Source organism: Macaca nemestrina, chromosome 8 (assembly GCF_043159975.1).
Source record: "Macaca nemestrina isolate mMacNem1 chromosome 8, mMacNem.hap1, whole genome shotgun sequence".
NCBI classification, from domain to species: Eukaryota; Metazoa; Chordata; class Mammalia; order Primates; family Cercopithecidae; genus Macaca; species Macaca nemestrina.
The window spans coordinates 58,456,185-58,470,971 of record NC_092132.1 but is presented as its reverse complement, the minus strand read 5'-3'; the positions used below and the strand labels follow the sequence as shown (position 1 = coordinate 58,470,971).

Sequence of the window (14,787 nt, the reverse complement as noted above, 5' to 3'; positions counted from 1 at the left end):
AAAACTGGAAGTAGGAAAATACTCAATTGAAAAGTTATACCAAAATAAATTTGTTGTACAGATATAATTTAATAGAAACTGTTGCAAAATGGATTTGTTACTTTTGTAATATAATTAATGTTTTCTATTCTAGTTATTAATGTTATCTAGATGAAGTTGCTTAAGAAATGGTTGGTTAACACTCTACCAGTCCAGCTCAGGTGTCAGAGAGCCACAGTCCTTTTGTATATTACCTGATGAAATGGGAGAGTTCCCTGATTCCCCTCACAGGATGTGTGACAGGATTGTGGTTTGCCTGCTTGATTGATAGTCGCTGCTGCTCAAACCCTGCGGGGAGGGGGAGCACACAGACGGACAGGTGCAGGAGTCCAAGTGGGCATGTGTTGCAGTGTGCCCTTGTAGCCCTGCCCTCCATGGATGGCTTGATGTTAACAAGCTCAATAGACCCTCTGCCTTTTCACAAGGGTAGAGGGCCAGTGTGACAGCTTTCTGTATCCTGAATTCTTGCCCAGCATCCCAGAAGTACTGGGTCACACATGGGCTTGAAGGAAGAACTCAGGGTTTTATTGAGTGGTGGAGGTGGCTGTCAGCAGGATGGATGGGGAGCTGGAAAGTGGATGGAGTGGGAAAATGATCTTCCCCTGGAGTTTGATCGTCCAGCGGCTGAACTCCTCTCAGTGTTCGGATGTTCCTCCTCTTCTCACTTTCTCTACCATGGCATTCTGCCGTTCATCTATTTGTCTCATCTCTTCGTCTGCTTCTGGAGCCTGGGATTCAGGCTTTATATGGGTACAGGATAGGGTGTGTGGCGGGCAAAAGGCAACTTTTTAGGTGCAAAAACAGGAATGCCTGTCCCCATCTAAGGCTGCAGGTCTCCAGGCTTGAGGGTGGGGCCTTTACCAGGGAACTACCCTCTTCTACCCAGTGTTTCCCTGTCTCCTGTCCATATGACTGTAACAGTTATGAAACCAGGAACATATTTTTAAAGGCCTTGGAAGATAATACACAGCATCAAAAGATACATTAGTTAGGAATCTAAATCCTCGCCATTGTAACTATTCTTAATTATTGTGAAGCAGCAGAAAATAACACAAAAATGTACCACACTCTAGCAGAATATGGTTAAATGTAAGCAGGGGTGGGTTTATTGGTGTATGATAATTAGAAGGGATGGTTTACCCTATATATGTAGCCATGAAGAACAGTATAAATATGTTATCCCTGTTACTGCTGGTACAAAAAGGGCCTGTGATACCCAGTGTAAACATTTGGTAGGTAGGAAAAGGGCTCTGGACTATGGAAGACCAAGGAAGTGAACACTTTCATTTCACCTAGACTCATGAGTGCTGTTGATTCTGCTGTATCGGCCTTGTCTGCTACAGTTTCCTTCTTCATTACTGCTACTCTCTATAGCTCATAAAGTCCTACTCATGATTTCCACTGGACTGAAATATAGCATAGTTCTTCCTGGTCTAGATTCTACTCTTGGAAATGCACAAACAATGGATAAGAACTGTGAACAAGAAGATTCCATAGGATTCAGCCTATCAGAGAGGACCTTGAAGTTCTGCTTTATGAGCCTGCAGGCAAAGAGTGATCACTTACCTCTAAAGCAGCCTCTGGTCCTCTGCCTTTGAGCCATCAAGATGCCTATGTCTTCTCTTCCAGCAGCTATTTTGTCTCACATGACAGCTGTTAACAACGTGCCTCCTCCTCCACTTCACAGTATACCAAGTGAGTGGGAAATACTTTGGTGTTCTCATTCATCTACCGTTGTTTTCAGTGGTTCTTACCCCAGATATGACAACTGGGGTTATTTCAGGGTTGATAGCGACATTGGCAATCTTATTGACAGTGCTAAGGAATGGAAAGAGCATAGATGTGTAAATCCTGCTTGGTCTACTTGAAGTCATTTCAGTACTCTAGGTCTTAAGTACTTTTTCTTTGTAAAATGAGGATCTTTATGAACTCTTAGAGCTTCAGATACATCGAAAGGTTTCTAAAGATGAAAGAAAACAAAGGCTCAGAGAGGCCACATGTTCCACCAGCTATCATGTTCCTTTTTCTAGCAGATCTTCTACTCCCTACCAAGAGTTGGTCCTACTACCCTTAATGGGATAATTAATACTTAATATTCTCTAGGAGAATTCTCATTTCAATTTGACGAGGAAAAAAAGATAATTCCTACTATTCTGACTGTGAAATTTATTCCTATTTAACTTTTTAATTTTCTAGTCTTTTACTTATAAGAATTAAGTATAGAACTAGATATTTTAAAGTTTATACAATTGACAGTATTTTCTCATTTCATGTAATTGGTCTAAACCTATAACATTTTCTTAAGATTGTAAACACTTCTTATGGCCATAGAATTTATAGATCTATTATTTGAGCACCATCATTCTGACTTATGTATGAGTCCCAGTGTTAGTTAAGATTTTAAAAAAATACGTGGATAACAAAGGTAATACTTGTGACCCTTTTCAACTTCAATAAAGCATTAACTCTTATTTTGTTATTCATTGGGCAGATTTATAGTATTGATTTGAAGAAGCTAAGCCATGCATCCTTTTCCCTTCCTGTGAGAGTTAATTTCTCCAAATACATTTTAAAAAATTAATGCTCATAGTCTCCAGGTTAAAAAGGTATCACAGGTGGCAGTTGATACTCCTTGAACGGGTACACTGATGTCTTGAATCGTGTTAGATAAAATCCTTATGGTAAACAAAATTAATTCCATTTGTACATTTGTATTATCATAAAAACATTCTTGCATCTGGTCAAAGTTTTCTAGTTCTACTTGAGTGGAAATAAGAATTAAGTGCAATTTTGCTGAAGAAACACAGCTTCCACTATTCAGGTTTTATTTGTGAAAAAGAAAATAAAAGTCACCATAAAATAATATTTTTAAAAAGCCCAGGAAACTCAGTAGCTGGGAGTTAAAAGATCAAATTAATTTAGAATCAATGAGATGAGATTTGTGCTACCCTCTGTAGTGCCTCCCAAGGACACTTAACTTCTGTGAAGTGATTAAAAGATGAAAAATCAGCAGCAATTTAGATCTCAGAACTGAATCGAGCATAATGGAAAGTGGTGGAGCTCCCAGTGTTCTCTTTAGAGGCTCCCACTTGATGTTTCTATGTCTGAGACTTCTCTTTGAGGATGTGCCCGGCTTGCCTTAATAACTGTGTCTTTTTGCTAACTGTAGCAAGGCCACAATTTCCCTTAGCAAACACTGATTGTCTCGCTGCTGAAACAATGATCTCATGGAAGCCAATGTGTGGTGAATGCTTTCAATTTATGAAATGACTGAATCTGCATTACAAAGGATATATAAATGAGTTTAAAAGGCAATGGGCATAAATAGGAATGCATATTTACATACCTAAAGAGGAAATCCAGCCATTGTATACATCCTCGATACTTTGTATTTGTTGAGTTAGGTTGGATTTAGTGACTAATTCACCTTCTCTGTAAGTATTTATTTATTTATTTATTTTTATTTATTTTTTGAGACGAAGTCTTGCTGTCTTGCCCAGGCTGGAGTGCACTGGTGCGATCTCTGTTCACCACAACCTCTGCCTTCCAGGTTCAAGCAATTCTCCTGCCTCAGCCTCCTGAGCAGTTGGGACTACAGGCGTGCCTGGCTAATTTTTGTATTTTTAGTAGAGATCGGGTTTCACTATGTTGGCCAGGCTGGTCTCGATCTCCTGACCTTGCGATCTGCCTGCCTCAGCCTCCCAAAGTGCTGGGATTTACAGGCGTGAGCTACCATGCCCCAGCTCTCTGTATTTATATGTGAATATTGTTAATTGACTGCTTTCTATAGTTAGTATGTAAACATGTAGCATGCTATGTTATTTCATGTATTTCTTACAATAACTCTGTGTCTTTGGTGGATAGAATAGTGGTCCCAGTGATATCCATGCCTTAATTCACAAATGAATAGGTTATACTACATGTCAGGGAGAATTGAGGCTGCACATGCAATTAAAGCAGCTAATTGGCTCACCTTGAGATGGGAGAATATTCCGGATTGTCTGGGTGCCCGCCACAGTTGTGAGAGCCTTTATAAGTGAAAGAGGAAGGCAAGAGAGTCACTCAGAATGATATGTGAGAAAGATGAGAAAGACTCGACTGGCCATTGCTGGCTTTGAAGATGGAGGGGTGACAAAAGCCAAGGCATTCAGGCAGCCTCTAAAAGAGGGAAAAGCAAATAAATGGATTCTTCCCTAGCGCCTCCAGAAGAATTGCAGTCCTGCTGATGTGATTTTAGCCCAGTGAAATCAGTTTCAGAGTTCTCATTTCCAGAACTGTTAGATAATACATTTTTATTGTTTTAAGCCACTAAGGCAGTGGCAATCTTTTACAGCAGCAATAGAAAATTAATACGTGTTCCAGTTTACACTTAAGGATAATAAGGCTTAGGTTTCACTCTAAGGTTCACACAGATATTAAGTAGCTGAGGCTCCTCATAGCGTCCTCTGTGTAAACGAACTCTCTCTACTCACAACAACAAAGCTAGCAGCATTCTGGATTGCCCCTTACCTCCTGCCCTGAATTTCTTGCCCATTTGGCTTCTTAGATGCTATTAACGTATGGGAGGCAACATGTCACACATCTTCAAACACTCCTTCACTGCTATCTTGTTGACTCTGAAATTCAGACTTAGACACTTCAAGTAGTTAATCTTCTTGAGCTAGTTTACTGCTTATGGTTCTTTCTTCTTTGAAACTTTCCAGTCTTCTCCTTTTCTGGTCTCTTTGACTTCTGTCTCAGGATTCTTCACAGTTTGCTAACCTTAGGGGAAGAATGAACGCTCTCAAAAGCAAAAGAGTTGTTCCACTTTTCGTTCTGGATGAGATTTATTTTAAAAACATTATAGCTAGCAAACTGTACAATTTTACCACATAAGTGAAATGGCATCTGGTTTAAGTACATACATGACCCATTATTATTATAAGTTGTTTCCCTGAAGAGACAGAAAAAAAGGAAAAAATAAGTCTTATTTTAAAAAATTTTTAATGGAAGGCAAGAAGCTGTTCTTCACTATTTGGTTTATGGTCCAGTTAACTTTCTTTCTTTGGGTAAATTTGCTGCTACTCTATTTTCTTCACACTAATTAGGCTTATTCTTCTGAGGAAGAATGGGTTTAAAAATATGCTTTCCATTTTGACTACTGGTTGACTTGAAAAAAAATTTCTGTGCTTTTCCAGTTCCAAAAGTGTTTCAAGTTCACCAGACATTTCTAGATACCTTTCATTTGTTCCAACATATGAGTTGGAGAAAAAAAAAAAAAAGCATTCAAGATAAGACCAGAGACATGTCAAGAAATTTAGAAACAAGATAGTACTCTTAAGCGAATGTTTTTCTTTGCTCTTTTTCATTTTATGGCTTTACATTTACTGCAAATCTGAAAAGACTGTGTCATCGTTCCTAAGAGTTCAAAGGCATTTTCTATAATTTGAGAGTTTTTCCGTTCTTTGGTAGCCAAGGATTAAAGGTATATATTTGAAAAAGTGAATATTATACCATTTAAAAGTTTTAAACCATTCAAATCCTAGGAATGCAGGTAAGAAAAAAAGGAGGCTTGCCAGTGAAGAAGAAAAACAGGGAAGTGGATTGTGTAATGTGTAAAGAAACCAAGTTTAAGAAAAAGAAAGAACTAAAATAAATAAGAATGAAAATTCCAAGAAGGAATAAAAGGTGGGAAAAAGGTTGAATGTGTCCATTTCTGTATCTGTATAATCAATGATAGTCGCAATGGGATGTGCTATCACAAAATTCAGAAGTATTGAAAAATTTTTTTCCTTGCCTTAAATTTTTAGGATAAAAGCCAAATTTTTAATCCCAAGGAGAAAAGATGGGTGTTTTATTGTAAAGCAAATATTTAGTCTTTTTTTCCTATTACTGTTATAACTATTTTGATGTACTTTGTGTCAAACCATTTCGAGTGGCCTTTAGAAATTAAGCTGTGAGAACTTAAATGTGAGCTTGATGGTACCTGGGAGTTCAGGCAGGAAACAGGAAATGGTGAAGTCAATTGCAATGCCTTGCAAATCAAATCTCTCCACTAGATGTCAGGCTAGGTCTCCCCTGCGTCTCAGGCTACTGCTCTATCAGTCTATTTCAGAAATTAGTCCTGTTATTAGTTCCATGTTACCAATCCTTCAGCCAACTGAAGATGCTGGTCCTCCAGCATCTTTCACGGAACTGATCTCTGGTCTTCCTTCCAACATATATTGTGAACTAGATTTACTTGTCTGATAGGATGATTAAACTTTTTGATCACTTTAACTCTCCATCCAAAAGCTGTCAGGGTCCTACTCTCCTTTAAAACTTAGATTCTAATCTATTTTCCACAATCTGGCATTTAAATCTTTCATGATTAGGCTAAAATCTGTCTCTTGTGTTCTAGATCTTATTCTCCATTGATGTAACTCTCCTCTACAGCTAAAACACTTTGTTATTCCTTAAGCTTATCTGCCAATACTGATTAGAGGTATAGGAAGATTTCAAAGGTTAAATTAAACATTCAGATGGACACACTTGGCACATATGTGGAGTAAAGTTACAGCCTTCCATAAGGACACTGTTAGGGGTTCCCCTTCTGTGGAAAAAGTCCCCAGATGCCTAGGCTGCAGCCCACACAGCCAGCCCTCTTTGGCTACCTACATAGTAGCTCAGGTTTAAGGCAGTGAGAGTCACATAGGGCAGATGCTGAATTGCCCTGGCTTAAAACCCTCATAAACCATCGTTTTTAATAAAAATTCCAAAGGCACTGCTTCCAAGTTTCCTGTAAGAAAACTCTCAATTACAAGAGTTAAGGTACTCAAGGGTAGCTCATTTCAGTGACTGCTCATCAGGTATTCATACATCATCTGTAGTGCTTCCTAGTCCAAATGCAAGTCATCAATCCAAGATCATTGTTATCATAAGCAATGTTGCCCAGCAACACTGTTAACTGTACCTTAATCTGGCCTATAAGGAACAGAGCTGGAGAGTTCCCATGCTGATAGGAAAACCATTCCTTTAATTACACCATCATAATCTTCACCATACTGTCATGCCTTAGCTCATGTTTCCTGAGTTTGGGGTTCCCTTTGCTCTTCCTCTGTTTGTTCTTATTTCAGTTCTTCAGAGTTTTTGTAAATTACTTTAATCTCCACAAAGACTCTGCTGACTTTTCCAGTATGAAGAAACTGTATATACTATTTTAATATAATTGTATTTGTTAATTATAATCACATTTTATATAATCACATTTTATATAATCATATTTATATAATTTTTATGAGTCACTATAGAGCCAAGAAGTAGGATTATTGGATCATATGGTAATTCTATTTTTAATATTTTTGAGGAACTTTCATACTGCTTTCCAAAATGATTGTATTAATTTACGTTCTCACCAACAGTGTATCAGGGTTCCCTTTCCTCCACTTTCTCTCTAACACTTATCTTTCGTTTTTTTGATAGTAGCCATGCTAACAGGTGTGAGGTGGTATCTTGCTATGGATTTAATTAGTATTTCCCTGATGATTAGAGATATTGACCATTTTTTTGTTGGCCATTCATAGGTCTTATTTTGAAAAATGTCTATTCAGGCCCTTTGCCCATTTTTCTTTTTTTTTTCTTTTTTTTTTTTTTTTTTTTGAGACGGAGTCTCGCTCTGTAGCCCAGGCTGGAGTGCAGTGGCCGGATCTCAGCTCACTGCAAGCTCCGCCTCCCGGGTTCACGCCATTCTCCGGCCTCAGCCTCCAGAGTAGCTGGGACTACAGGTGCCCGCCACCTCGCCCGGCTAGTTTTTTGTATTTCTTAGTAGAGACAGGGTTTCACCGTGTTAGCCAGGATGGTCTCGATCTCCTGACCTCGTGATCCGCCCGTCTCGGCCTCCCAAAGTGCTGGGATTACAGGCTTGAGCCACCGCGCCCGGCCCCCTTTGCCCATTTTTCAAGTTGGACTATGTGTTTTCTTGTTATTGAATTGTTTGAGTTCCCTATATATTTTGGATATTACCCCTTTATCATAGGTTAGTTTGCAAATATGTTCTCCATTCTGTGGGTTGTCTCTTCACTCTGTTAATTATTTCCTTTTCTGTGCAGAGGCTTTGTAGAGTTATGTAATCTAATTTATCTACATTGACTTTTGTTGCCTGTGCGTTTGAGAAAGCTGAGGCAGGAGGATCGCTTGAGCCCAGGAATTTGAGGTTTCAGTGGGCTATGATCATGCCACTGCACTCCAGCCTGAGCAACATCACAAGACTCTGTCTTTTTTTTTTTTTTTTAGATGGAGTTTCGCTCTTGTTGCCCAGACTGGAGTGCAATGGCGTGATCGCGATTCACTGTAACCTCCGCCTCCTAGGTTCAAGTGATTCATCTGCCTCAGCCTCCCAGGTAACTGGGATTACAGGCATGTACCACCACGCCTGGCTAATTTTGTATTTTTAGTAGAGATGGGGTTTCTCCATGTTGATCAGGCTGGTCTCAAACTCCCAGCCTCAGGTGATCTGCCCACCTTGGCCTCCCAAATTGCTGGGATTACAGGTGTGAGCCACCACACCTGGCCAAGACCCTGTTTTTTTTTTTTTTTTTTTTTTTTAAAGGATGAATTTGTGGAGAATTGATATATTTATAATATTCAGTCATCCTACTCAATAACTGGTATCTTTACAATGCTCAGTCTACCTCCTTCTCAGGCTCAATGGCTCACACCTGTAATCCCAGCACTTTGGGAGGCTGAGATGGGAGGATCCCTGGAGGTGAGGAGTTTGAGACTACCCTTGGCAACGTAGTGAGACCCTGTGTCTACCAAACAATAAATGCATAAATAAATACATCTTCTGCTTCAAATTTATGTAAGTGTTCTTTTCTTGTATGCCACTAAATAAAATTTATTCCTGGGTATTTTATCTTTTTTCTATTATGAATGATATCTTTTTCTAATTGTAAAGTCAGTATGTGAGAAATACTAAATTTAAATTTTTAAAATCTTTTGAAATAATCACAATCTTACAGATGTTGGAAGTTCAGATTAAAGGAACTTATTTTTCTAGAGCAATTTGACATTCCATCATCCCCATATTTTAGTGTGTATTGTTAAAAAAACATTGTTACATAATTACAATACAACTATCAAGATCAGGAAAATTAACATTGACACATTACTGTAATCTAATCTTTGGACCCCATTCAAATTTGGTCAGTTGTTCTGATAATGTCCTTTCTAGTAAAACAATCCAATTCAAAATCTTATGTTTTTCTGGTCAGTGTGTCTGTTTTATGCCAGTACCATACTATTTTGATAGCTTTATATTTTGAAATCAGACAGTGTGATACTTTTAGCTTTGTTCTTTTTTCTTGAGATTGCTTTGACTCTTCAGGATCTTGCTGTCTTATCTCTTCAATTTCTTTCAGTCTGGAATAGTTTCTCAGTTTTCCGGGAGACTACAAAGTAGTTATTTTATAGAATATCTTTTAATTTGGTTTGTGTGATATTTCCTCATGATTAGATTTGAGGTAGACATCTTTGTCAGAAATATCACAGGAGCGATTTCATGTTCTCCTTCCATCTTATCAGGGACCATATGATCTCAGTTTGTCCCACTCTTGATGATACTCACTTTAGTAATGATTAAGGTGATATATGGAGAACTTTCCACCTGTAAATGTACTCTTTTCTCTTGTTAAATTAATATGTTTTGTGAAGATGTATTTTAAGGTGTATAAATATTCCATTTCTCATGAAATATTAAATTAACATTAAATAGATACATTGACCATTTTTTATTTGGGTTAAAAAAATAAAAATTAGATATATGAACTGTGAGGTTTCTATTTTATTCAAAGAGTTTTAAGGAGTTACTTTAATTATATATTTGGATCACATTGGTCACAGTTTGGACAGTGGGAGCCACTTTAAGTTGGTTTGAGCATTTCTTTGCTTCTGACACAGTGAGATTTTTCAAACTCTTTTCATACTTTCTTTGTCTGATCCCTGGAATCAGCTATTTTCCCTAAGAGCCCTGTCTTATTTTAATGAAAATTTAAGATTTGGGTGCTCTGTGTGTCTTGATCTTAGGATGCCGTTGCTCCCAGGCCCTCTCAGTGGACAGATCTAGGGAATACAAAGTCACATTTGTATTTGTTTGTATATCAGTTTATATGTATATATATATTAAAAATTGTGAGTTTACACTGATTTCTTTAATCCTAATGCAGCACCACAGGCTCATTCTTATCTTCTCCCTTTCTGTATTTCTAACTCCCATCTCCGAAGTGATAAAGCTTTCTCCTATTAGCTTTATCATAACACCTTTGAGCAGTTTCCTTGTTTGTAATCTATCTTCCATATTCACTGCCGTCCATTCTGACATTTAGCTCTGCGACACTCCCTCTGCCTCACACCTCACAACTGCTGTCCTTACCTGGTTGTTCTGAGACTCTGCACAGGCCCACCTTAACGTGGATGCCCTCCACACCCTGGTCTTGGATGCTGTGATACCTTACCTTTCACCTCACCTACTCCTGGCATAGATGTCTACCATCTGCTGCTGTCCCATTGGTCTTAGGACTCACTGTTCAAGGAAAAGGGTAAGCTGTTGAATTAGTTACTTCTGTAATAAGCCACTTCAGCAAGTACTCTAATGGGTTTCTGGCTTATGTACTTGTTTTCTATCTATATAATTATAATAATAGCAAAAACTGATTTGTATCTTTCTTTCTAATTTCTATATCTTATGCATTTCTTTTATTAAATTGTGTCCTTTGGTACTTTCAGAAATTTGTAGCACTAGTGTATATCTTTATCTCGTTCCTGAATTTAATGCTATTGCTTCTGGTGTTTCAACATTAAACATAATTCTATCTTTTGGTTTGATCTACCTACCAGCTTCAAAAAAATAAACTTTTTTCAATTTAAGCTGCTAAGAACTATGTTGAATTTTACTGAATACTTTGTCTGTATTTGGGGAGATAATAATTTTAAAAATTTCAACTTGTGGAAAATTATATTGCTATATTCACTAATTGAATTTTCTTTGATTACTTGCATAAATCTTACTTTGTTGTATGATCTTTGTTAATATGTTGCTGGGCACTATATCCTTATATATATTTTTGGAAAATATTCATGTGTATTTGTGAGATTAATCTCTGGTTTCCTTTTTCATGTTTTGTCATATTTGAATCTAATTGTTTTGCTTGCTTCATCAAATAAATTTAAAAACTTTTCTATGTTTTGAAATATTTAACAAGCAAAAGTATTGTCTCTTCTATGAAGATCTGATGGAATCCACTGTGATAATGCCTTGTTTGATGCCTCTGTATGTGTGTATGTGTGTGTGTGTGTGTGTTTGTGGTGGAGGAAAATTGCTTTGAGATTATTCCCAGCTTTTCAAGGCAATTAATTTACTTAGGCTTTTCGCTCTCTTCTAATGTCAAATATAAGATACATTTTCCTTAAAAAATCATTTTTGTTTAGTTTCAGTTTTTTTGACCTTACATCTTTGTGTAAAAAATTTTTTTTTAAATTTCTTTTTAATGATATATACTGTTAGTTAGTTCCCAATTTTCTTATGTTGGGTACTTATGCCATTCTTTTTTAGATATGCCTGTGATTTACTTTTTTCTTTCCAAAGAACCAGCTCTTGATTTTTACTTTTCTGTATTTTTTGTTTTATAAATGTATTAATTGCTTTTCTTTGTTTTCTCCTTTCCATTTTTCTTATGTATTTTAATTTTCTTGTATTAAATACTTGAGTTAAAAGCTAATTTTTTACTTTATTCTGTCTTTCTTCTTATAATATCAATCATTTTTTTCTCCAGAGAAATACTTTAACTATACTCTGTAGGTTCATGAAAGGATTCACTATTTTTACTTTATGTTTCATAGTTTTAGTTTTAATATCCTCTTTTGATTTAAGAATAAAATTTGGTACATGATTAATATATGTAAAAATCTCCTACATCCTTAGTGATTCATTTTCTATTTGATTTTTGTTGGATGACTAATGGGTTATTGGGGTTTATTTTGCCTCCATTTATACCTTCAATTTTTGCTTTATGAATTTTGATGGTATATAATTTGGAACAAAAATGTTTAGTAGTTTGATTCTATACCTATATCAAATCTCTGTTTCTTAATTTATGAACTTTAGACAATGCATATGTGTAACCTAGTATGAAATGAGAAAAATTTCCCTCTTCACATATTGATTTTGTTACAACAAATATTTATGTCCTTGGTTGGTTATATTCATATCTTTAAATATTAAACCTTTATTATTTTTAATATTTCTTAAACTGTAACTATTATCTACTTTGTAAGGGAATATGTACAGATATATATTACATGTTCTCCTCTGCTGAAACTTCACATTTGTTACTCATTATTTATACTATCTCCATTATAACCTGTGAATAATTTATTTATGTTAATGTTTACAAAATTTGCCTACACTTTATTAGTATAGTTTGCATCCTATTTAAGTCTTAGTTGAATGGGTATGTGATTTCTTCACCCAGTGCTTACTAGGCTAAATTTGATATCCAAATAATATCTCTTAGGTTTCATATTTATTAGTTGGGGAATAATATTCATGAGTCATATTTTTTTCTTCCCTGAGGTTGCCCTACTCTTTGCAGGACACTGCTGTGGAGAAGTCTGTGGCCAAAGTTTTTCACACTTGTAGAAGGCTTCCTCTTTTGGCTTGCTGCTAAAATAATTATTTCTTTATCTTTGAAATATGGTAACAATTAGTTGCTAATCGAGTAACACCTAGAACATCTAATCTTTTTTGTAAATCATGTATCATGATTTCTCTTTGCCTTTCTGGGTCATGGTATTATATTTAATTCTCCAGATTCAAGTGTTTATATAAGTATTCTTGCATTATATCTTTGAGCATTTTTTGTCTACTCTTATTTCTGTTTTCTTATTTGGAAATCATTTTTACATATAGTATCTGCTCCCTATTTTCATTTGTTATTTTCTCCTTTGTTTATATTTTTCCTATTTATTTGAGTGTATTAGTCTGTATCTATGACTATATTTTCTTAAATCTTTGTCATTTTTGCAGTTTCCCATGTGGATTTTATTTCTGCCATAATTTTATTTTATCTTCCTCTTATTTCCTGAATATTGCCTGCTTGTAATTTCTTTCTGTTTTCTTATTTATGGTTAATGCCTTATAATTTTGTTTTTCTTTCATCAAAGCTGTGTGTGTGTGTGTATGTGTGTGTGAGAGAGAGAGAGAGAGAGAGAGAGAGAGAGAGAGAGAGAGATGGAGAAGCATGGATTTTTACTTCCTGGCATAATTATTACTCTGGTGCATACTATTTGATTTTTATTTGCTATTATAAATTAATCATTTTTACCTTATCCCTTAGAGCATATTGTGCTTAGGTTCCAGGATTATTAAATAGTGGTTATTTTTTGAAGGTAGATTACTTGTTAGAAAATAAACGGTGGTGGAGAGTGCCCTGGTTCAGCAGACAGATTGAATTTTCTTGTATGTTAATGTTGAACACTTTTCATCAACTCTGTTCTTTCTTTTCCCTAAACAACATGCCCCTAATTCGTGCTGTCATCGTTTATATTCCAAAGGTTCTGTGTAGTTATTTGGCCATAATCTATTTCTTTTCAGTGACTGAGATCAGCTGCTTCTGTGTGGATTGCCACTTACATTGTCCTCTGTATTATCACAACAACTTTATTCTGAAAAAAAAATGACTGTTGTGTGGGACCCCTGTTTAACCCCGCCTTTCATGAATGTCATTGGTTCAAGGGTATCCCTTTAGTCTGTCCATGTCGGAACATCTTCCCATTTCCAGTAAGGTTTAATGACTGCATCCTTCAGAGCTATATCAGCTTCCCCTGAAAAACTCTTCCCTTTTTCCTCAAACAAGAGAAGTATGCGTTTTCTCTTGTACCTCTTTTACAGTTTATTGATGTTTCACTATTTGGTTGATATTCTTCAGAATTCATAGTTAGAAAATATGGCTAATCCTCAGTTTTACTGTAGACCAGGCTCCTTCCCCCTACTTCTATTTTTTACTCTTTATGTTATTGAGTGGGCTGTTTGTCATGATGAATAGATTTTTAATGCCGAAAAAAATGACATTGACTTGATGTTCAATCTCATGTAGATTGGAGATGAAATAATTAAATATGATCTTCTGCAAGAAACAGGGTGGTTCTGGAGTTTTGAAAGTATTCTTTTAATAACATTTTTATTTCCACTTACCTGCCTTTGTTATTTTTCCTTGATTTGATTTTCATTGCACGGAACTGACTCTTACCTGACAAATTAGAGTCACATTATTATTACTTATTCATTATAATTTACTAAATAGTATTTAAATCCAATCATTATGATAAGTTCTAGTGTTTTGGTTCAAGATGAATAGAAAATGGACCCTGTCTTCAGGGGATCGTCATAAATCTGAAGAAATATAGATATAAATTAAAAAGTCGTAAAGAAAGATATTCTTTCTTTACGTAAAGTGCAACTATTCTTGTGGTGCTATGAGAGCACAATGGAAAATACATTTACCTTTTTCTATGGAAGACGGGTTTCAAAAATTGTCACTGGTTAACTTCTGAGATGGATCTGAAAGTATGGATGAGTTTTTTAAGTTGAGTAATGATCCAAAGAGAATATAATATCAAAAGGACAAGATATGTTCATGGAGCACCCAGAACATGCGTTGTTGAAAGATGGCGAGAATGAGGCCGGGCGCGGTGGCTCACGCCTGTAATCCCAGCACTTTGGAAGGCCAAGGTGAG

The 14,787-nt window shown here is 36.1% G+C and overlaps 1 protein-coding gene across 4 annotated transcripts in view; it reads left to right on the top strand.

The window, feature by feature from the left end:
• Positions 1-1,569: 1,569 nt before the first annotated feature.
• Positions 1,570-14,787, top strand: part of LOC105497295 (cyclic nucleotide binding domain containing 1) — a 596,100-nt gene continuing 582,882 nt past the window's right edge. For 2 of the 4 annotated variants that reach the window (XM_071068021.1, XM_071068023.1), the window contains exon 1: positions 1,570-1,734. In XM_071068021.1, coding sequence (XP_070924122.1) covers positions 1,647-1,734 — 88 coding nt within the window. In that variant the 5' untranslated portion in view covers positions 1,570-1,646. The remainder of the gene's footprint in view (positions 1,735-14,787) is intronic. The other 2 variants (XM_071068020.1, XM_071068022.1) reach the window with 1 other exon arrangement.